Source organism: Protopterus annectens, chromosome 2.part0 (assembly GCF_019279795.1).
Source record: "Protopterus annectens isolate FY-2018-M chromosome 2.part0, PAN1.0, whole genome shotgun sequence".
Classification (NCBI taxonomy): domain Eukaryota; kingdom Metazoa; phylum Chordata; order Ceratodontiformes; family Protopteridae; genus Protopterus; species Protopterus annectens.
The window spans coordinates 103,494,627-103,520,306 of record NC_056728.1 but is presented as its reverse complement, the minus strand read 5'-3'; the positions used below and the strand labels follow the sequence as shown (position 1 = coordinate 103,520,306).

At 39.0% G+C, this 25,680-nt stretch overlaps 1 protein-coding gene across 3 annotated transcripts in view; it reads right to left on the bottom strand.

Annotated features, from left to right (window-relative positions):
• The window catches only part of CFAP410 (cilia and flagella associated protein 410), a 482,231-nt gene that overhangs the window by 348,271 nt on the left and 108,280 nt on the right, over positions 1–25,680 (bottom strand). For all 3 annotated transcript variants that reach the window (XM_044060591.1, XM_044060590.1, XM_044060592.1), the window contains exons 2-3: positions 9,568–9,586; positions 1,277–1,323 (exon numbers count right to left, since the gene is read on the bottom strand). In XM_044060591.1, coding sequence (XP_043916526.1) covers positions 1,277–1,323; positions 9,568–9,586 — 66 coding nt within the window. The remainder of the gene's footprint in view (positions 1–1,276; positions 1,324–9,567; positions 9,587–25,680) is intronic.

Here is a 25,680-nt window from a genome sequence, read left to right as displayed (position 1 = left end):
GTGACAGACTTTTAAAACAGAAAACTCCTAGCTTTGAATAAAGTGATAAAACACACACAATATTTAGAAAATGGAAGTTTTTTCTCCCAAAGGAAACTTATTTGCCTGGCAAAGGAACAGCACGAAGCCAATAGTCAATCCTCAAAAGCTGTAGAAGGTTGTACTCTCATGTCAGTAAAGTTCTGAAGGGCTTGGAACCCAAGCTTTTCTTTTGGTCAGTTCAGTTTGAGTTGCCTTATAGCTTGGTAGCAGGGAAGGTGCTCTGAAGCTGTGGAAGCTGACCAGATGTCACATCCTTGGCAGGATATAATCCACACAGCTAAACCTACTGCAGCAGTCATCAATATGATCAACATACACAGTCTCTCCACCAAAAAAGTGGATTATGAAAGTTAACTTTTAAACTGACAGAAAAAAAATGCGCTCCCATTTAAAAGTGCAGTTAAGTGTCATGACAGTCTGTTAAAACACAATCTCCTAATCCAAAAATAACTTTCCTAACCAGGAAAGTAATAACAAACAATTAAAATTATATGTGGAAGGTTTTCCCCCAAAGGGAATTTATTTGCCCAGCAATGAAACAGCACAAGCCCACCAGCGATTCTCAGAAGCCCACACAGGAGCACTCTCTTCGGCAGCAGGAATGCCCAGAAGGGCTTACTGCCCAAACCTGACTTTTAGACTATTCAGCTCAGGCTGTCTAATGGTTTGGGTGTGTGGAAGGTGCCCTGAAGCTGGACAGCTGTTATATCCTATACATACAGCTTAGGCTACTGCAGCAGTGATCCGTATGATGAACATCTTTAAGTAAAAAAAAAATGTACACAAGTATAAAAACAATCCATTATGCAAAATATGTAAATTAAGTAAATGATATCCAGCTACCTTACAACCACAAAAAAAAAAACTTCCAGTAATAACTAAATTTACTTGGGTTTAGTTAATGCCTAGGACTTTTGCAAGGTAGATTATCATTTCTGGCCTATGTTAGTCAACGTGCTGCTCCATTTCCAGTTGCTGTAATCACAAAATGAACAACTATTAAATGGTTTCGGCAGTTAAGAACCACATGACACATAAGGTTAATAAGGTTATTACAGTTGCTGTACCTACTTGTAGTTAACACTCCTGACAAAGTGATCACTACATTTTCCATTCCCAGTGCATGTCTCCTATTTTTTGAGGCTACCATCTTTCCTGTTCTCACATCTGCTGAAATGCTGCAGTACCCTCTGCACACTAAATATTCATATTAACAAACACAGGCATGGCTCACCTTAAATTAAGAACTTCAAGACTGGGCATTTCCTTAAATATTGACACCTGGAAAATAAGAAAGAATTATAACAGAAGTATAATAAGGAATGAGCAACACTAAATACATACAACAATGCAGTTTCTATGTCAAAGAATACTGGACTAGTTCACAGGCTCATATGTAATTACTAGGTATGCAAGCCAGGAGACCACCAAGAAGCATACCCCAATTTCCATTATGTCTCAGAGCCCTGTCTTGTTAAGTGACCTGCTCAAAGTCTCACAGGCAAATGGAGACTGACTGACTCAAACCCTGTACTACAGATAGCGGCTTGTTACAGCTTATATTTAAACTCCTGTGCACTAACAGCCAGCAGGTAGCAGATGTCGCTTGAGTTGTGAGAAAGGAACCAGAAAATGAAAAAGACCAAGTTATGGTATTCATTAACCAGTACCCTTATGAATGTGGTCCTAACCATATTTTACCAGACTGGCCATAGAACAAGCTAATGGTCATAGGGAAAACAGCCAGTTATGGCAGATGTACAACTGTGAAGCAATTCAGAGGTGTCCATAAGTAAGACAAAAGTGTACCAAAGGGAAGTATAAATTACTATCTACTAAGCATCTAAAGTTCCTGATTGGAAGCTCAAATTGAAATCATAGCTACTACTTGGAGAGAGATTTGGTTTCATTCACAAAACTTTTACAAAAAGAGAACAAAAGAGAGCATCTCAACAACTATATTCCTATTTAGACCAAACATAACAGAAATCCATTAGCCACTGCACCGATTGTTTCCATGACATCCATACATCAATTATATAAGTTTGTGATCCTTCCCAAAAAATCTGGTACTTAGACCTTCTGGATTAAGCATTTACCAAGAATTTACTTGGAGGTTTCATGTACGTATTACAATATAGCTATATTTACAGTTTTAAAAATATATATAAACGTAATTACAAATGCATTCCTTTGATTTTGCATACTCTGAAAGCCGGACAAAGCAAGTTCTACTGCCACTAAATATAATACAAAAAAATTACATGAAATATTTAATTCACTAAACAAATTAATACTAGCAGTATGTAATAAGTAGTTAACATTTTGAAAGAAAACCCCTTCAAAAGACACAGATTATTTGAACTACAACACAAAGATACTTAGCCACACAAAATAACTTGATTATGACAGATGTTTTTCAGCAGATTATTTGTACATTTTTGTTAGTCAAGAAAAGTATTACTGGGCAAAGCCTATTTCAGGGCAAACTGTGGTAAAAAAAAAAAAAAAACACTAACTCCATGATATCAGCTAAACAACATATCGAAAAAAATGTTACAAGTGAGGTACAAACAAGAAACATACAAATAAATGCAGATTACTAAACATACAGTTCAATAATATGGCATCTCTGGCACTGAACATTTGATGAAAACATTGATTAAAACATAGTACAGCTGATAAATGTAGATGTTTGAGCAGGTTCACTGTTACATAGGTTCATACATATATAAGCCTAGCCAAAAAGGTACCCTGGCTTTCGCCACCCAAGAAAATTATTTTCCTGTGCCCCTGTCGAGCAGAGCCACAGAGGTGATCCCCGGGGTGAATTTCCTATTGCCCATGCAATCATCAAGATTTTTCTTGAAGAGTGCTAATGAGGAGCTTTGATTGATATAGACAGGTAGTTTTTTCCAGAGTAAGGGAAGTCTCTGGGACAGGAATCTATCCCTCCAGCATGTTCTGTTTATTGTGGTGACAAGGTTTAGGTCCGTAGAGCGTATAGCTCGGAGGGACTGAAATTTCTTTAAGTGAAGCATGTCCAACAGCTCTGGGTTTGACATAGCTGTGTATGTTAGGCAGAGATCGCCTCTGAGTAGGCGAGATGCGACGGAGTAAACCTGGAGTTTTTTTTAGATGAGACTATCTGCATAGGGCATCTGTTTGAGGCTGGTAATCCTCTTTGTGAGGCATTTCTGCGGCCTTTCCAGTTGTTGCATATGTCTTCTGATCTACATACCAAAGGGGGCATTGTACTCTATAATGGGTCTAATGAGTGACGAGTAGAGGGGAACAATGACCTCTTTTTTCCTGGATGAGAAATCTTTTGTGATGAGGTGTGCCACACAGACTGACTACTGTGGTGAGGTGATTATCAAAGGAGAGACTACTGTCCATCTGTGTCCAAAGGTCTCTTATCACACTTTCAGTGTTAAGTATACTACTGCCTATGTGGTAGTCATAGGTACAGAGTTTTTACCAAAAGGGATGACAATGCACTTTTTGGCATTGAGCTTGAGGCCATGGCTTTGACAACAGGCATCTGTCTCAGTGAGGCCCTTTTGTAGAATGTCCACATTGTTAGATGTTTTGATTATGGCTCCTAGTTTGCATTCATCTGCGAATGTCTTTAGCCAAAGACCTTCTGTATTAGCCTGTACTTCAGAAAAGTAGATACCAAACAAGAGAGGACCCAGGACTGAACCCTGTGGTATTCCACTTGTCACTGGTCTGATGTTGGATTTGGAGTCTGCTACTTTCACAGTGTGGGTTCTGTCAGTGAGCCATTTGGCAACCCATCTTGTGACATAGGGATTTATACCTAGTTTAGTGAATTTATCTATATTTCCAGAGTGGAGGATGGTGTCAAAAGCCTTGGCGAGCTCTAGATAGGCTGTGTGAACCATCTTACTCTCATCTACGGCTTTAGGGACTGCTTCAAAGAAGTCTATCAGGTTTAGGAGACATGATCTGCCTTTTACAAACCCGAAATGGGTGGGGTCCATAGTTTGGAGATTACCAATGTCTTTGTTTATAAGTTCCATGATGATACGTTCCATGGCCTTGCAGACCAGGCTCATTAGGCTAATGGGGCAGTAGTTCTCGTGGTCCGTGGTGGCTCCCCCTTTGTGGAGTGGGATAACCGTCGCTGTGTGCCACTCAGTGGGCACAAAGCCTGAGGTGAGGCTATGACTGAACATGGTGCTTAGGTGGGGTGCCAGTTTATTCTATAGTTCGTGTAGAACGCAGCCTGGGATGTTGTCAGGTCCCATGGATGCTGTGTTCTTGGCTTTGGAGAGTGTGCTTTTTTTACTTGCGCAGCCGTGATTACAGGAACTTTGCATTCTTCCGGTATAGAGATGGGCCCTTTAGGTGGTGAGAGAGGGGTAAAGTTAGCACTGAACCTTTTAGGGGGTGACAGGGGGGTAAAGTTAGCACTGAACCTATATGCCAGGATGTTGGCAATATCAGTTGATTCTGTATATTTAGTGCCATTGTTCTGTAACTCAGAGAAGATCTGAGTGTTGCCATTAAGATTCTTGACATAGCTATAGAATGCTTTGTGGTTGTCTATAGAATCAGTGGTGATTTTGTTTTTGTAACTAGCTTTGAAGGATTTTATGAGGGATCTCAGCTTCTTACTGCGGCTGACCAGGGAGTTCCACCAATCATGGGATTCCACTCTTTTTTGCAATAGTTTCTTTCTTCTGTTGTAGAGTTTGTTTATGGCAGGGGACCACCAGATGGAGGATAGCACCTTGGTTCTGTTAGGGATAACATGATCCATGCACTCGCATAAGTGCTTATAAAGTGCATTTGTGTAGGATTCAGCAGTCGTACCTCTATTGTCCATCTGCATGGGTGTCGTGAAGTTTGCCACTTCTGTCTTAAGAAGCGTGAAGTTGGCTTTGGAGAAATTCTTTACAATGGTTTGCCTAATGGGGTTGGGGTCAGGATGTGGATGTCTAGGGTGATTAGCTTGTGGTCGGATCTGACCAACAAGGAATTGACCTCTGGTGTGGAACATAGATTGCCCATGTTGGTAATGACCAGGTCTAGGTTATTGCTGCCTCTGGTGGGGGTATGGATAAGTTGATCCAAGGCATTGGAATTTATGAATTCCAGAAAACGTTGAGCAAAAAAGTTGGTACATGAGTAGTTTTTCCAGTTAATGGCGGGGTAGTTGAAATCGCCCATTATCAGGGTGTTGGGTTGTACCCCAATATTTTCCAGTATATCAAGAAATGAGGAATGGGAATTCTGGGGCACGGTGGGGAATCTGTAGCAAGTTACAATTTGGATTGCAGTCTTGTCCAGAGTTATTTGCACTTGGATAATCTCGGATGCATTATGCTGAGCAACTAGCCTGGAGGTGTGGATATCCTTAATGAATATGGACACGCATCCACCTGTAGTGTTTCAGTCCAGGTTAGGTGGCCGAAAGGTGTGGTATGAATTACAGCCTGGTAATGCAGGGGTGCACTCTGGAGCCTTGAACCAGGTCTCTGTTACTGCACAGATGTCGATGTTCTCCATTTTAAGCCGTGCCTCAAGTGAATGCATTTTGAGGTTAAGACTTCTAGCACTGAGTAGCATTACCCTCAGATTTTGCTTGCTTGTACCTGTTATGGTGGTGAATTTGTCATTTGAACCTTGCCTAAAAAAGGCACTATAAGGGTGACAAGAGCCTTAGCCAGTATCCAGAATTCCAAGGGTGACAGGTGCAGGCCATCTCTGGCAAAGCATCGTGGTCCGTCGATCATGGCATCCCAGGCAGACAGATACTGGATCCCCTTAGAATGACACCAGAAGCTTAGCCAATTGTTGAAGTCAATAATTTTGTCCTTGTACTGTGGTATCATTCTGGGTGATGGTAGGATGCTACTCAGGGCTAGGGTCATACCTGCCTGGGCTACAAGATCAGAGAGCTCCTCCATGTCTCATTTCATGTAGTCCAGGGAGGTACATCTCAGGTCATTCACACCAACATGGACAATGACAGAGCCATATTTGTACTTGTTGTGGAGTGACCTGAGTGGCGTGCATTATGTGGCAGATCCTGGCACCCGACAGGCAGCTGACAGTAACTTTCTCCCTGTTTAGCCTGGTGTGTGGAACATCAGTGTGCCTGACTAATATATATATATATATATATATATATATATATATATATATATATATATATATATATATATATATATGGGAACGTTGTTATACCTTATGGGCTGTGGTTGAGTGGCGCACTGAGCTTGTGGGCTATATGTCATTTGGGTTGTGTTGGGGGGGGGTTGCTTGCATTTCTGCTTTGGAGGTCTCTGTTGCTTGAGCAGATTTTTACTGAGAGCCCCAGCAAATGTAGGTGTGTGTTTTGTGTTGCTATGTGTGTGTTTTGGTGGGGTAGGTTTTGAGGGACTATGTGATGAGTGTTGGGGGGGGTGGAGGTTGCTTGCGTTTCTGCTTTGGAGGTCTCTGTTGCTTGAGCAGATTTTTATTGAGAGCCTCCGCCTTCCGAGCTGTATCTTTCCCCCAAGAGCATTCACAAAGACACTGGTAATAGTTGCATGGGCCATCGGCCAATGCTGTCCTCATTCATGCCCTGCCTAAAGCAATGTAGAACACCCCAGTATCAAAGCCCATGTGGACCAGATTATAACAGACCTCTATGGCGCACGTCCAATCCAGAGATTCCCCAATCTCTCTCTATAGATAGCACCCACAGTTAAAAGGAGGGCTTTGTAGAGAAGTGAGACAGAAGACACAGATAACGGACTATGGTGGTAACCCAACTCCTGATGCAAGAACTAAAGGTCAAGAAAGAAAGGAAGGGAGGTGGCGGGAGAGAAGCTGGACTGCAACACCGAATCAGCTCAAACATCTACATTTATGATAAGTTCCTAATACAACTACATTATGTTCATCTTAGTATTCACTGCTGCAATCTTCACTTTGGAGAAGGTTCCCAAAATATACAGAAAAAGGGCGATCGGAGGCATTAAATGAGAATTTTGGAATGTTTTCAAACATAAAATGTAGCCCTGATGAAGAATATTTATGACTCTCTGGCCATAAGTGACAGTTTCCATATTTTTTTTTTTTTTGTTACAAGAAGGCTAAGCACCCTCATATTATCTTGGAGGGAAGAGTGGCAGTAAGAGACAACAGGGTGAGCTTAGGGGAGGAGAAAGAAGAGGGAGCCTGGCTGATTATCCACTGATCCCTATGGAAGTCACAATACTGAGGAACCTATAGGTTTCTCCTGGGGTCTTTCTTGACATTCTCTCATGAATTTCCACTTTGCCAAACTAGTTTTGTGTTGTTAAAAGGTGGAATTGTCAAGAATTAATCACGTAGCTCCTGCTGAATTTAGGAACTTGTGCCTGAAAAAGATGTTTCATGTTGCAGATTCCTGCCCTTTTCCTCCAGTCTCTTCAAAACGTGTTTTGCCGGGGGGGGGCAAAGATGAGATCCTTGTCTACAGTCCATTAAGGAGTCAGTCATTAAAATGGCCTAAAAGAATTAGGTCCTCAACCAGGTATGTCTCCAAACAACAGACCGTGTGGCTGCTGTCCTGTATGATGCATCCAGAGCATCATATCCACATTCCTTGCAATGTACTGTAACCAAAGATGACAAATTACAAGTTCAAGCAGCTCCTACTTCAAGTTCTTAGTTTGTATCCCCTCTCCCTTAGCCTGCATTTTCATCCTACCAGAGAGTGCCGATAAGAAAGTATGTGGGTCTGGCAGTTTAAGTCTGTGAAAGACAAATAATAGAAATATAAACCTTTTTTTCTGAGCTTGACTACTGGACTGTGCATTATTCAGACTTGAGGCCATATACTGAAAATCCCATTGTTGTCACATCTCTTGAATTAAGTATACATATACTGTGGACAGTTATTTAACGCTACCATAGCAGAAACCCAGTGTTTTCAGAGCACAGCCTTAAATGCTTTATTCATACAGTTACTGCTAGTGTCTGTTAACAACAATCAATGTTTTTCCAGGTTTACACCATGGTCTTCCAGGAAATGAATAAGGAATAATTTCTTCTCTTGGATTACTGTTATGATATTCACTGTACACTGCACTGTCTCAGATCTCTTTATCCATTCATACTGACATTTCCAGGCAGTGTAACAAGTCACAAGCTCGTCCTATATGTTTTTCTAAGATCAACTCAAACTCTTGCTAAGACTCCCTTCCTTAGATGTTCAAGCATATTTTTAGCACTTGCTTTAAGCAGCTGACATTCCATATAACCTTCTCCTTTAAATAAAATTATGACTGCAATTTTTCTCTCCTCACTGCAGATTTCATTTCAGATCAACCTCTTATTTCCACGGATTAAAGCAATCTGATCTCCAGTCCAGATCATTCCAAGTACACTACTGAAACCAATTAATCCTCTTTATCAAAAACCTCATTGAAATTAGCCAGTCAGTCGCAATAAACCTCTGTCATCTTCACTGTGTTTTCCACAAGAACGTCTCATATATATGTGCCAGTAGTTCATGATCCATTTCCACCAACACAGCTTTCATGTATATGCACTCAGGGAACTTTCACATCCATACCCTATGCCATGATCCTCTTCCGTCCGACCATATATTTTCTGTAGCATTTTGAAAAGCAGCTGGAAGCAAGATTTTGCAAGAAAGTATTTTATAAATGGAATACATTTGCAATGTGAATGACTTGTTCATGTCAAAAAACTATACTGTAGAAACCTCAATCAGTAACAAAACATTTCAAAACTTTTTTGTGCATACCTCTACTCTCTTAGAACAAAAAAATCTGGACAAAGGACCAAAACAGGTCGCTTTTTAAATATTGTGCCTACAAACAGAAAGTTGGTACAATAACAGGTTTTCTACTAGCATGAATTTTATGAAGGATATGGAGTTTGAAACTCACTTCAGTCCTCAATGATTTGCCAGTGATTTGCCATAAAACCACAATTTTATGAGATTCAGACCAAAAATATTAGGCAAAAATCTGGACAGTTAAGAGGTATACTTCTGTGGTGTAATCCAGTAGCATTTTGTATCTTTTAATAACTTCCTTTATGGCAAACCTACATTTGACTTGTTCAAAATTATCTTCATTTCATTTATACCATTCTAAAAAGTCACGTGGAAACTTCCCTACCCTTAAGTGAAGGCATATGTACTACTGCTCTAAGTTTCTCAGTGGCTGATTCAAGCCTTCAGATGTTCAGACACTGTCTTTTATTCTAGATAGATACAGATCAATGATGGCCAGTCTGCACATATTCTGTTCAAACTGCATAAACTCGAAGTTTGGCAAAGGAAATAATTCTAGCTCTCCTAAAACACTGATAGCTTTGAATATTCTTCTTGTTTTCAAATACATATAAAGCAGTAGACATTAAATGAAGAAATTAGGGCTCTTCGGTGCAATTGTTTTTTTTTTTTTATTACAAATAAATGTTACTATGTTTAAAAAGAAGTAGAACTTTGCACAGCATGCAATACAACCAAAGAAAACAAGTACTACTTACATCTGTAAGATTACTGCCCCTGGAAAGAAAACAAAAGTGAAAACAATTATTTCAAATAAACAATACAAAAGTCACAGAAGAATATTCAGCAAATCATGAAAGACTAAGCAGAAGGAAAAAAAGCAACTCATTGGGCTATAATTTGACAAATTGCTTAAAAACTGAGGGGGGAGACAATAGGTGGAATTTATCCAAAGCATGTATACTACAAAGCTGGATAAGTAGCCTTACATGGTACGCAAGAGGATAGTGATTCTTAACTACCTTAGGGCTCAGTAGTGTAGGCTTACCTTACTCAGCAGTGAAGGTTTTTATAGCTGCATATAAATGCAGTAGTTTCTGGGTGAGTCTATGGTAACTAGGTCCCTGAGCATTCTGGTGCACTGCTTTGCAAGGATTTCTGTGAAATACAGAAATTCTTTAACATCCATTACAATGCAAGACCCATGCAGAGCACTTTACAAAATGCAGTAAATGTATGCACTCAATGGTTTCTTTGCATCTATTACATCATACCTTCTTAATAAAAGCAGCAGCTAATGTTGCCAAACCCATAACCTACATAAATTATCTCACCCTTAAAGCAGGAATACTGCCATCAGCCTTAAAAAGCTCCATCGTAATTCCCATCTAAAATATAATCTCACAAAACTATCAAAGACTTTAGATTTATCTGCACTTTCTGCCCAATTGCAAAAGTATTTTAAAAAAAATCCCCTACAAGCAAATAATGAGGCATAATATAGCTATGACTTGCAATCAGGCAAACAACACTGCTTTATTCACTACAACGGACTCCATTTTATGTAACCTTAGTGATGGAGAGTACTTGTAAACATGACCAGGGTACATGAAAAGGTTAGCCACAATGTTGTTATGAAACTGAAAAAATTTGGCCATACACTATTAAGCATTTCTGAAGTTTCCTTGATAACAGAACATTCCAAGTCCACACTAACAACTTCCTATCATTGATTGTCACCCTAAACACCGGAATGCCACAACGTTCAATTCAGGGTCCCAGTCTGTTTTCATTATTTATTAATGATCTTACAGATGGCCTCCCATCCTTTGATGTTATACTGTAGTCAGATGGCATGGCATCATTCTATGACAAAACCCCAAGTCTTTCTCAAACTGTGAAACCGGGCTGTTTGTAATCACTTTCTAATTACCTGCAAAAAAACTAATCGTATGCTATTTGCAACTCCTCAAAACCTCCCTCCTCTCCTCTACCTTTTATTAGCATCAGAGATAACTACATCATCATTCCCTCATTGCTGAACACAAATACCCAAGACTTAACCTTAATCTTTCTCTAACTCTTTCAAATCATAGAAACAAAATGACTAACAGTAGTATTTCAGTTTAAACTCTGCTGTAGCTAGAATCCCTCATTTACCCTCCCTTTCAGTCCACTAGTCACAATCCAAAAATGTTCCCCTAAAATGGAATATGGTTTTCCTCTGTTGACCTTTTACTCAGCACAAAATCCCCAAATGCTTTAAAAAAAAAAAAAACACGAAATAAAATTTGCAGATTTGTTCTCCTTTCAGATAGCAGCTCTCACCGTTGTAACCTCCTACAATGTCTAAAATGGCTTCCAGTCACTGAAAGGTCAACTTATCTCCTAGGTGCTCTTATTTACAAAACACTAAGCGGTGGCTACTGCATATAACTGAGATGGAAACTACCCATTCAATGTCATGTTTACTCCCTAAAATGTACCCAGGATAAAGCAATCACATAAAGCAGACCTAAATATAAAACAGCTACTGTGGAACGTGCCTCCTCCCAACTTTATCTAGTATTATGAAAACGACTCTCACCTGAAGTAAGGGTTTGGAATTTCTCAATGGGTTCAAAAAGGCCTTCTCTAAACACCTGCTCAAGGAAACCCTCTGCAAATGTTTTGGGGGCAATGGTTAATCTCACCATTTTCTATCAAACAGCATACTACCTCCAGCAAGACAGTCACCATGAAATGTTAAATTTTAGCAGTATGCAGATTCCAGCATGACAGTCATTCCCTGCATATTATCTTACTCATTTCCTGAAATGCTGAAATTCAAAACAGACTAAATATATAATGTAAATATTGTAAACAAATTTGGTTTTAATGTTAACTCTTATCTCTGCAATGTTTCTCTGTACATAAAAGACTATGCAACAAGAATAATGATCTGCAACAAACATGCATTTGTTCTAAGACCCATTAAAAACATTTGATTTTAAATCGGTTGTTATGTACTCTACACTTCTTGATTATTCATACTGTTTGCATTTGTTTCGATAATTCAGGCTATGGCTGAAAATGGTCTTTGGACCAGCCCACCTACTTAGTTACCAACGGCCAATAAATAAACAGATATTTCAATGGGGGAATATAAGCACTTTTAAGCTACTCCTCTCTGCTTAAACTGCCGATTTAGGTAAACAGGGCAGTGTGATTGTGTATATGAATCTATGTGCACATGTGTCTGTGCATGTGGATTCTGGGGCATTGTGTACTGTACGTGCTTATTGTGACATATTTATGTTTAAGTCAGTGTGTTAGATGCCCAATGAATTAAGTAACCTCTGGCTGTCAACGATGTGGATATCATACATGCAGACTGCGCTGGTACTAGATGGGTATGTGCTTGTGTGTGTGCTTGTGTGTGTCCATGTGAGCTCACTCACAAGTACTGTATAAGAGCTCAAGTATGCATGTCTTCTTGTATGCCTTTGGTCTATACTGTAACTATGGATGCTGAGCAGAACAGAACTTTGAACTACAACAGCAGCTCTAGTCTACTCAACTCAGTCTCTCCTATTAGATAGCCTTTTGGATAAGTACTTCTCTGCAGGATGTCTAAATGGGTGGGAAGGGGGGGGAGTGGTGAAATACACATTCCCTGTGGGCACCTGGTCTATTTACCTGCACATGACAGGAGGGTGATCATCAGAAGAGCTGCTTAAACTGCTCAACTGAGTGATTCAAAGTCATGCAAATTACTTACTAATGCGATTCAGTGCAAGGCTATGAATCACATTAATTCAGAACAGTGCAACTTGCTTTATCTGAGCAGCTTGAGTTGAGCTACTATGTGCTTGTCTATAAATTTCAACCCTTCCAGGACAAAGCATACAATATAAAAGGATTAAAAAAAAAGGAGGAAATAGGCAGAGCCACTTCATTTTTAATAGCAAGCAATAAAAAATATCAAGCACTTTTCGAACCACTCAAGATAATTTTCACAGGGTGCATGTAAAATACACATAGCAAAAGTACTTCTGTACAACAACAAATAAAGCCATTCCTAACTATCTAATTAACTTTGTCAACTCTTAAATTATTAAATTGACTACCAAATGTCTTACAATTGTAAGTAAAAAGCCAAGCTAATACATGAATTCTTCCAAAATGCAAATCACTCTGAACTGCTAAATGAAGAAAAATCCATGTATATACACCTGCACCAAGTAGTCACAGTTCAACACTGAAACTGCTTTTAATGACTGAATTCAAAGAATGGGCAGCTACATTCAGAAATTATACCTGTATGATTTATACAGGATACCTATAATATGTACTATTAACAACATAGGTAGCAATTAACCCAAAGAACTGGACTGGAAAATGTCTGATTCAAAAGGTGTGTGTGTCTGTGTGTGTGTGTGTGTGTGTGTGTGTGTGCGTGTGTGTGTGTGTGTGTGTGTGTGTGTGTGTGTGTGTGTGTGTGTGTGTGTGTGTGTGTGTGTGTCAGGTGTTGCTAGTGAAAAACTACTGTTAATGAATGACACAGAGACCAGAAACTCTGTATACTATCAATTCTACAACTGCAGTCAGTACTGTTGGTACAATTAATAGTGCTTGGTTGTGTATAGCACATATGCAGAGTGGTCCTACATGTCCTTCAGCTGCATAAATAAGGGAAAGGAGCCCTGCAAAAGGGAGCCCAGAAACAAAGTCCTGCAGAGGGCCGTAGACTGTGCCTCCCCGATAAGTTCAGCAATGTACTGCGATGGGGAAAGTTTATTAAATGTATACACAGAGAAACAAATATATACATGGCGAATGTGTGCCCATGTTTGCTGCAGGAAGGAATACATGCCAAACTTAATCACTGTAACACTTAGGAGGTGGGCAGCTGTGCCTTCTATAGGAGTACACTGGCCTCTTCTGTTAATGCGCTTCTCTAGTTTTAAAATAATGTAGCTATAATGCACAGCTTTTGAGACAAACTAAGGCCTCAACTAGCCATCCAGTGGTGTGAACATGGTCACTGTAGATTTCACACCCAGACGGGTCTATAATCAGCGAACAAACGTTTCAGCAAAATGTTTCCTAGGGCAAACCGATGGTAGATCATCTTAGCGACTGTAAACAAAACCATAAAATGTAACTCCAACACCCCACCCCCAATTAAATATACCAACTCCAAAATCGCACAACAGTGGGAAAAATGGCAAATTCCAGATGATGGCCAACCATCGATTTGCCCTAGGAAACATTTTGCTGAAACGTTTGTTCACTGATAGTGGCTTTGATGATTAGTTGTTTGATGAAGAGCCATTTGCAGATGTGAGATTCAACAATGTGATACAGACCAACCCAGGCATCCCCATTAGTAACAGTGTCAAAAAATATGTCCTACCCATATAACACCTTCACGTGTCATTATTAATAAGCCCAGGATGACAGCACTCCTTTATTATCCACTGCTGACAAAGAATGAGCAACTATCTTAGGACTGTGCCCTGCCAATTTCATACCTTCAAATGTTGCTAATGGTGACTATTAATTATTCTAAGATGATAACACTCCATTACTCATACACTGCTCAAAAATACATTCTGTACTGGGCTTCTACCAACTTTACCTAAGAAACAATAATACTAGGAGACTTTAACCTTGACTGGCTTACCTGCTCCTCTAAAAATCCCACCAACTTTATTAACTTATACAACTTCGGTCAAACCATTAACTACCCCACTCGCATTGATAAACACTCTAACAAGCAATCGATATTAGACTGGATTCTAACAAATAAACCCAACATAGGTTACAAAGATGCCTGCCTTCCAAATACCCTTAGCGACCACTCTCCAACTTTTCTTCTCAGGAAACGAATGCACACACCTAATAACATCCTATTCAAACACATCCACAACAAAAAAAAACTTCTCTCCCATTATATTTAATTAACTGCTACAGCAATATGATTGGCCACCATTAACATTTCCTACAATTAGACCTCGCTGTACAGTACTTTAACGCACTTCTTGAGATAACTTAATAAATTAGCTCCCATTAGGAAAATTCACATCAAAACCAAGCAACTACCATGATTAACTAAAGAAACTAAACTTCTACTCAAATAAAGGGATACAGCCTGGACTTTTACCATAATGCCAGAAGCAAAATTAACCTAACCTCCTACAAACAACTAAGAAATCAAGGTAAAAAGCAAATTAATAAAGACAAAAAAACCCTCCAAACACGTCAACAAAAACACCAAAACAACCCTCAAAAATTCTTGCAAGCCATTAACTACCTCCTAAACCCAGGAAAACCTACTACCCCGCTCCATCTACCAGTAGTACAACAGAGTGCATAGCTACACAATTCAATCCCCATTTTATTAAGCCTATAACTTCCTTGATAAACAGCAGTGCAAGCCCACCTTTATCTATATGCATCCCCACTGAATGTACCCCTAACTCATTCTCTCTTAAGCCAGTCCAAACTAGTTACATAAAAAACATCCTAAGCAAATTAAAACCCTGCACACTTGCAGCTGAACAACTGCCCAACGAATTTCTAAAGCTTGCCACTGCAACCATCTCCTATCCTATATCTAGTCTAATCAACTGCTCTATCTCTAAGCAGTACGTACCTCTCCTCTGGAAAATATCTCATATCATACCCTTACACAAAGGTGGCCTCTCCACTGACCTTTCAAACTATAGACGTAACACCATTCTCTCACCAATAGCCAAAAATCTTAGAAAAATGCATACATCAACAAGTCCTTGACCGCTTCCTTAAGAACAACCTCTTATCTAATACTCAACATGGTTTCTGACCCAGGCATAGTACTACTACTGCTTTTATAAGTTTCACAAATACTATAAATCTCCTCAAAAATAAAGGCCAACTCATCTCAGCAGCCTTTCTTGATATGTCCAAAGCTTTCAACAGAGTATCATACCAAATACTTCTCAACAAGCTTGCCTTACATAAACTCAGTAAACTTCCCTAACTTGGCTTCATAGCTATCTCTCTGACATTAGGCCACCAAATGGGATAACACTCTCTTCCCCCTTTTACCTATCACTGTTGGGAGTCCCCCAAAGCCCCACCCTCGGCCCTCTTCTTTTTGTCATATTTACCAACAACTTCTGTACCTTCACACAACTCGCTTCTATCATTGAATATGCTGACAATGCCTCTCTCATTTGCTCTGCCCCCCTCAATTAAATTAAAGAACTACAAGAAAAGACTCCAAGAAATTGAAAACTACCTATTTGACCATCAACTCATATTATACCCCAACAAAACCAAGCCCCAACCACACTCACTATCTATTCCTCTAATGGAGCAAAAATCAAACCAGTCAAGCAAACTAAACTTCTAGGTGTAACAATACACTGTCTAAAATTCGATAAACTCCAGAAACAAAAAAAACACACTGAAAACCCCTCAGGTCTTGGCAGGCAAACAATTCCAGTAAATAGCTGAAATGAGAGCGTTGTGTTGAATATGCTTATTCCACAATCCACAACAGTAAAAACGTTTGTTTGAATAAAAAAACGTGTTTAATCCACAATCCAAGAACAGTTTAGCGCTTTCACTCATACAAATTGAGCTTCTTCAGAACTAATCACCATTTTAGAAAAAACAGTTTAAATGCACTTTTTGGCGCCAAAAATTGAAATTCTTTAAAGACACACAACTCTGAATGAACTGTGTGAATTAATACCATACTTAATTCGTAAAATGCCAGCAAATAACTACAAATATATCTAAACTACATATCAGTTATATTGTAAATATAACATTATACCTAACACTACTAAAATTATTCCATTATTAACTTTAAAATAACATAAAATATCACAACATGTATTTAATAGATATTGAATCATTTAAACCTGGTTCATGTGCAGCATCTGTATACAATTGCCACCAGGTTTCCTTGTACAACAGTTGTTCTTTAAAATTGCCACCCCTATTATTTATCTCAACACAGTCTATAATACCAAATTTAAAAGAATGAGTCAAGTCATTTTTACTAACATGCCTATACAGTGCATTATTCTCATTTCTAGTTTTTATACTGTACAGGTGAGAATATATTCTTTTACTAAACTTTTGCTCAGTTTTTCCTATGTAAAAACTTGGGCATCTTTCACATTTAGCTAAACAAACCACCCCCTTAGTATTACAATTACCTGATCTACATCTAATAGTAGTATTGTTAACGTTTCTCAATTTAATTTTTTCTTCTTCCATAATATTCTTACACTGACGACACATACCACATCTTTTAGTGTGATCACCTTCACTATATTTATTATCAATTCTTCTCTCCAACAACTTCTTCAAGTTGTTCCCCATTTTATAAACAAAAGTTGGTGTACTACCCAATATGTGTGTAATACTGTTGTCTGCTTGAATAATACTCCAATTGTTAATAATAATGTGTTTTATTTTAGCTACATGTGGACCATACTCTAATACACATACCCTTCCAGAATTTATCATTGGTGGACTTTTTTTCAACTCAACTTTATTATTGCATGTACCAACATTCCTAAAAGGGGTTTATATTTATTACCCCATTCTTTGATCAAATTTGCTGAAATTCTGTTTAATGTAAAAGGTCAATAATGTAAGAGACTTCTTCCAACATGTCATGGAAATTCGAAGTCATTCTTATAGCTCTAATAATCTGCCCTTTGAAAATATTGTTAAACATTTTCCTAGGGTGATTACTCGAAAATTCCAAATAATTGTTGGAAAATGTGTTTTTTCTGTACAATTTGGACTCAAAACAATTATTACCTTTGAACACGTACGTGTCCAAGTAAGCCAGACCATTGTAATCACAAGTTGAAGTGAATTTCAAATAGTCACTACTAGCATGAATGTATGCAAGAAAATCATCCAGTAATGTCTTGGTGCCTTCCCACAAAATATACACATCGTCCAAATACCTTGAATAATATTTAATGTATTTGTTATATTCACTAGGGAAAATGATCCTTTCTTCCCAGTCTAACATGACTAGGTTGGCAAATATGGGAGCACATGATGCTCCCATAGCCACCCCTCTTATTTGTTTGAAATATTCTCCTTCGTGTTCAATATAATTGTGTTCTAGCACCAACGACATTAATTCCATAATCAGACATATGTTGTCCCAGGATAAGCCGCTATATTTTCTTACACTATTCAAAAATGCTTCTAAACCTGAAGCTTTGGGTATGCAACTAAACAAATCAACAACGTCCACAGTGACAAACAAAAGATCTGAATTCCAAATGTTTGTGGGATATTTTCTTAAAAACTCCCAAGAGTCCTTGACCATAAATATGCTTTAATTGTTGGTCAATCATAACACCCATAGAAAAAGTCTTTGAGTGACTTCCCGAAATAATAGGTCTAAACGGAGGGTCAATAGTGCTCTTATGAGTTTTTGGAATACCAAAAATCCTAGCCAACAACGGATATTCCACTTTAATAAATCTGTATATTTCATCTGAGATTCTGTGATCTATCAAAAATTCTTCGATGTGATAGTCTATCTGCCTATATGAAGTCTGAATCTCACTGTAAGAAATTATCTGATAATTATCTGTATTGTACAGAATATCATGTATCTTATTTAAATATGCATTGCTGTCATAGATAACTATTCTTAACATCCGATTTACTAACATAAATCTTATTAAATAACTTATATATATGTCTAGTAACTACTCTTTCAAAAACTGACACTGTAGGATGTGTAGGCGGAATAAATTTACTTTTCTTTTTTAATAAATTACACTGTCCTATAGTATTTTGAGGTGTAGTCGGTGTCTCAACACCGTCTTTAAATAAAATAGCTAAATTTAATTTCCGTGTGTACTTCTTAAATTCAATCAACGTATCCACTAATTTAGGTTTTGCAGTGGGAATGAACTTCAAACCTTTAGAAAACAATTTGAAATGAATTTTGTTAATGTCCATGTCTGTATAGTTGTAAATGTTAAAATTTTGATAAGAAAAAACATTACCAACCCTCAATATGTCCTGTTCATCTATTACATCATTCACAGATGTATCAATCAAAATTTCAGTGTTGTCAATATCTGAATGAATGTCCTGAACATGAACTGTGAGACTAGAACCACTACAGTCATAAACAATATCATCATTCCTTTCAAAAACATTGTTAACATGACTATCAGGTTGGTTTTATCCAAAACTCATTGCTGGTGTCTGGGGTATTGTTTTTCCCTTCTCTTAGACCTCTTATTTGTAGGTGTTCTCTCCCCAAAAATAATCTCCTTTTCTATGGGTGTTATGATTGACCAAATTTATACCATATTTCCCATTTGACACTTGGTTATATGTTTTGGGAGTTTTATTATTTAAATTCTTATTCCATTTGTATGCTACATCTTTTGATATTGAGTAATATCTCTTAATAACTTTGTTGATTTGTTTATTATGTACCTTCTTAGAATACATTTCAACATTCTGAAATTGTTTGGTACAATTTTCCCATTGTAAGAAAATATGCATCGCTGTATCCTGGGACAATATATTCCACTTCCATAAATAATTACTAAGATAACTGTCATTATATTTTATCAAATGTTTCATAAATTGAATACCAAAGAATCAAACAGAATATTGAAATCTGACATTACTGCATCATGTGCTCCAATCCCATGGAACCTTAAACCTAGTCATCGGGACTACATTAGAGTCAATACATTTAACAAAATATGCATTGTCCATTTTTAAATTGTTGATAAGTTGCAATTTTTTACCAAACAGGTATATGAGTTCAAGGTATTTAGCCATGTGTATATTTTGTTGTATTTCAAGACCAAGACATTACTGGATGATTTTCTTGCATACATTCATGCTAGTAGTGACTATCTGAAATTCACTTCAACTTGTGATTACAATGGTCTGGCTTACTTGGACACGTACGTGTTCAAAGGTAATAATTGTTTTGAGTCCAAATTGTACAGAAAAAACACATTTTCCAACAATTATTTGGAATTTTCGAGTAATCACCCTAGGAAAATGTTTAACAATATTTTCAAAGGGCAGATTATTAGAGCTATAAGAATGACTTCGAATTTCCATGACATGTTGGAAGAAGTCTCTTACATTATTGACCTTTTTAAAAGTAGAGGTTATGAGTGTGCAACATTAAACAGAATTTCAGCAAATTTGATCAAAGAATGGGGTAATAAATATAAACCCCTTTTAGGGGAATGTGCGTATGGTACATGCAATAATAAAGTTGAGTTGAAAAAAAGTCCACCAATGATAAATTCTGGAAGGGTATGTGTATTAGAGTATGGTCCACATGTAGCTAAAATAAAACACATTATTATTAACAATTGGAGTATTATTCAAGCAGACGACAGTATTACACACATATTGGGTAGTACACCAACTTTTGTTTATAAAATGGGGAACAACTTGAAGAAGTTGTTGGAGAGAAGAATTGATAATAAATATAGTGAAGGTGATCACACTAAAAGATGTGGTATGTGTCGTCAGTGTAAGAATATTATGGAAGAAGAAAAAATTAAATTGAGAAACGTTAACAATACTACTATTAGATTTAGATCAGGTAATTGTAATACTAAGGGGGTGGTTTATTTAGCTAAATGTGAAAGATGCCCAAGTTTTTACATAGGAAAAACTGAGCAAAAGTTTAGTAAAAGAATATATTCTCACCTGTACAGTATAAAAACTAGAAATGAGAATAATGCACTGTATAGGCATGTTAGTAAAAATGACTTGACTCATTCTTTTAAATTTGGTATTATAGACTGTGTTGAGATAAATAATAGGGGTGGCAATTTTAAAGAACAACTGTTGTACAAGGAAACCTGGTGGCAATTGTATACAGATGCTGCACATGAACCAGGTTTAAATGATTCAATATCTATTAAATACATGTTGTGATATTTTATGTTATTTTAAAGTTAATAATGGAATAATTTTAGTAGTGTTAGGTATAATGTTATATTTACAATATAACTGATATGTAGTTTAGATATATTTGTAGTTATTTGCTGGCATTTTACGAATTTAAGTATGGTATTAATTCACACAGTTCATTCAGAGTTGTGTGTCTTTAAAGAATTTCAATTTTTGGCGCCAAAAAGTGCATTTAAACTGTTTTTTCTAAAATGGTGATTAGTTCTGAAGAAGCTCAATTTGTATGAGTGAAAGCGCTAAACTGTTCTTGGATTGTGGATTAAACACGTTTTTTTATTCAAACAAACGTTTTTACTGTTGTGGATTGTGGAATAAGCATATTCAACACAACGCTCTCATTTCAGCTATTTACTGGAATTGTTTGCCTGCCAAGACCTGAGGGGTTTTCAGTGTGGTTTTTTTTGTTTCTGGAGTTTTTCAACACGCTGATACTTGGTTTTCTAAAATTCGATAAACATAAATCACTAACAAGCAAAAAAGTCCACATAAAACTGGGTGCACTCTACTGGGCAAAACCCTATCTAAAAAACTACGCCAGAATATCAACGGCGAGATCCCACTTTCTTTCCACCTTACTTTATTGTTTCCAAATCTTTACCACCCTATGAAAATCAAATTTGAAGAACCTCGAAACCTGTTATAACAAAAGAAAAATTTGCCTCAAATCTACCACACATATCACATCACTACACTGCTCTTTACCATCTCAACTGATCGAACTACCCAACTTACTACCTCTCAATCAGATAATAATCTTTCATAAAGTGATCAACAAACCTGAAAACTGCCCCGCTCTCTCAGACCTTATCCAACCATATACAAACCTCAGGTCTCTTAGATCATCTGACAAATTAATGTGCGACATAACTAAATCTCACAATTATTATGGAGATTCCCTATACTCCAATAAAATAGCCAAAGTCTGGAACTCTCTTCCCCAGCATATACTAACTAATCCTGACACTCACAATTTCAAACAACTACTTAAAGAATATTACTCTAAACCATGACTATGTTCCTGCACAACTCCAGGCTAAGTACACACTCTCTACTCTTAGGTTCATAGGTTCATACTAGGCTATCTGCCCAAGGGCATTTATAAGCCTAGCCCATAGTTATGTGGCTTTCGCCACCCCTTTAGTTTGAATAAAACTATGCCTATTATTTTGCTGTGCCTCTGTCAAGCAGTGACACTGAAGTAATCCCTGGGGTATATCTGCGATCTCCCATCCATTGGTCAAGATTCCTCTTGAACAAGGCCAGCGAGGTGCTCTGCCTCACATGTACCGGGATTTTGTTCCACAGCATAGGGAGTCTCTGGGTGATGAATTTGTCCCTCCAGCACGTTCTATTAATAACCGTGTCAAGGTTTAAGTCTCCCGCCCTTGTGGTTCTGAGGGATCTAGATTTTTTGAGGTGAAGCATATTCATCAAATCTGGGTTTGACATGGCCTTGTATGTCAGGCACAGGTCACCTCTGAGCAAGCGGTATGAGACTGAGTAGAGCTGGAGTTCTTTCAGTCGGGCAGCATAAGACATATTTTGAGACCCTTTATCCTTTTGGTGAGGAACTTTTGGGGCCTTTCCAGCTGCTGCAGGTGTCGGGTCAGATACATTCGAATGGGGCATTGTACTCAATCATAGGTCCAATGAGTGATGAGTACGGGGGACGATGACCTCCCTTGATCTAGATGTGAATCCCTTCATGATCAGGTGGGCAATGTAGAAGGTTTTCCTAACTACTTTAGCAACATGAGTGTCAAGCGAAGGCTACTGTCAACCTGGGTCCCCAGATCCCTGATGACTTCTTCTGTGCTCAGTGGATTGCCACCTATATGGTAGCTAGGGGTAACCTTGTTTTTCCTGAAGGGTATGACTATGCATTTCTTGGCGTTTAACTTTAGGCCATGGCTCTGGCACCAGTTATCCGTTTCTGTGAGGCCCTTCTGAAGGATATCTGTGTCAGATGTGTTTTCGACTATGGCGCCAGTTTGCAGTCATCTGCAAACTTTGTCAGCCATAACCCTCCTGTGTTTGCTTGTAATTCAGAAAAGTAGATGCCGAACAAGAGTGGACCCAGGACTGAGCCCTGTGGGACACCACTTGTGACAGGCAGTCTGACATGGCTCCAGCAACTCTGACCCTGTGGGTTCTGTCACTTAGCCAGTTTGCAACCCATCTTGTGATGTATGGGTTTACATTCAAGCTGATGAGTTTTTCGATGATACCTGAGTGGGGTATTGTGTCGAAGGCCTTTGCCAGGTCGAGGTAGGCTGTATGGACTGCCTTTCCCTCATCAATGGCCTTGGTGACCGTCTCGAAAAAGTCAACCAAGTTTAAAAGGCATGATCTGCCTTTGACAAAGCCAAACTGGGTTGGATCCAAAGTCTGCAAGTTCCCTATGTCTTTATTTATGAGTTCCATTATGATCCTCTCCGTGGATTTGCAGATAAGGCTTGTCAAGCTAATGGGACGGTAATTACCAGGGTCGGTGGAGGCACCGCCCTTGTGAAGTGGGACCACAGTCGCCGTGCGCCACTCCTTGGGTACGTAACCTGAGGTGAGGCTAAGATTAAACAGCTGTCCTAACTGCGGGTTTAATTCCTCATTGAGTTCGTGGAGCACACAGCCGGGGACACCATCCGGTCCCATGGATGCTGTGTTTTTTGCCTTGGAGAGGGCAGTTCTCACCTGGGCGTTGGAGATGTTTGGGGGGCTACAATCCTCTGGTATAGATATCTCTCCTTTTGGGGGGAGGGGGGGGAGAAGTTTGCACTGAACCTGTCAGCCAGTATGTTGGCAATGTGGTGTAGGTTCAGTAATCTTCACATCATTTTGAACTAATTCTGAGCATATCTGGGAGTTTCCTCCTAGGTTTCTAACATAGCTAAAGAAGGCCTTATGATTGTCTTTTGAGTCCTTGGCGATTTTTCTCTCAAAATTTGCCTTGGATGATTTTATGAGAGCTCTTAGTTTTTTACTTATAATGATCAAAGGTGTCTTACCTTTCAAGGATTTTGCTCTATCTTGTAGTAGCTTCCTCCTTTTGTTGTAGAGCTTGTTTATGGCTGGGGTCCACCAGACTGGACACTTGCCTTTGGTACAAAGAGTCTTAGTTTTGTTTGGGATTGCCTGATCCATGCAGTCCTGTAGGTGCTGGTAGAAGGCATTTGTAAGTGATTCAGCAGTTTGAGTAATGTTTACCACTGGCTCAGGGGCCTTAAAGGAGACCACGCTAGTTTTTAGAAGTGTGAAGTCGGCTTTTGAGAAGTTTTTCACTGTGGTCTTTTTTATTTCAGGTGGGGGCGGGATGAGGACCTCCAGCGAGATTAGTTTATGATCTGATCTCACCAGTGAGGGGTATACTTCCGGTGTTGAACATTGTGATCCCATGTTCGTGATGATGAGATCAAGTATGTTTTCTCCTCTTGTGGGGATGGTGACTAGTTGTTCCATGGCATTTGAGTTTATGAACTCCAGGAACCTTTGGGCTAGAGTGTTTGGGCTTGAGTAGTGTTCCCAGTCTATATTAGGGTAGTTGAAATCACCTAGTATGATGGTGTTTGGAGATACATTTATCCCCTCCAATGTTTTCAGGAAGGCCATGTGAGGTTCCTGAGTTTGAGAGGGTGGCCTGTAACATGCTACAAATTGCAGAGCAGTCTTGCCTATGGTTAATTGCACCTGGATGGTCTCCGATGCATCGTGCGTTGCCACCAACCTTGAGGTGTGGGTGTCCTTTATGAATATGGACACCCCTCCTTTCTTGGTGTTGTCCGGATTTTGGGGCGGAACGCATGATATGAGGTGAAACCTGATAGTGCTGGGGTGCTCTCAGGAGCCTTGAACCAGGTTTCTGTCACAGCACAGACATCGATGTTCTCCATACTGAGAAGGGCCTCGAGTGCGTGCATCTTGAGATTGAGGCTTCTGGCATTGATCAGCATTACCCTTAGTTTTTTCCTTTTTGTGTTCTAGGGTGGTAGGTTTAGAATTTGAGCCTTGCCTAAAAAGGCACTATGGGGGTGGCAAGAGCCTTTGCCAATATCCGGAAGCCTAGGGGTGACAGGTGCAAGCCGTCCCTTGCGAAGCAGCGTGGCTTGTCCAGCATGTCATCCCAGGCAGACAGACATTGGATCCCCTTTGAATGACACCAGAATTTAAGCCAATTATTAAAGCTGATCATCTTATCACTGTATTGTGGCATCATTCTAGGTGAAGGTAGGATACTGCTCAAGGTCAGGGTCATACCTGCCTGGGCTACATAATCAGAGAGCTCCTCAATTTCTCTTTTCATGTAGTCCAAGGAGGTACGTCTCAGGTCGTTGACACCAGCGTGGACAATGACTGAGTCGTACTTGTACCTGCTGTTGAGAGACCTGAGTGCTTGCGTTATGTGGTGGGTTCTAGCACCCGACAGGCAGCTTACTGTGACCTTCTCCTTACTCAGTCTGGTGAGCGGGACGTCAGTGTGTCTGACTATGGAGTCACCTATGACAAGTATGTTTAGTGTTGTATTTGGCCTTAAGGGCAGTGACTGCTTTGCACACTGATTTTGTTGTTTATGTGTTGTTTGTGTGGTGTATTGAGTTTGCAGTTGCTTGGGTGTCTGCTTTGGAGGCCTCTGCTGTTTAGGTAAATTTTTACTCAGAGCCTCCGAGTATGTCTTAGTGTGTTTATGTGTTTGATTCAGTGGTGTGGTTGAGTTATGTGAGACTGGTATTGTGGTGTGTGTAGTTGCCTTCTCCTCCTGCCTGGTCTTGCCAGTCCTGAGTTGAGAGAGCTCAGCCTCCAGTCTGGCTAAATAGCTGCATCTCTCACAAGTGTTAGTGTTACGTGGGAGGAGGAGAGGGTTGTCCATGTACATGAGGCAATTGTAACATTGT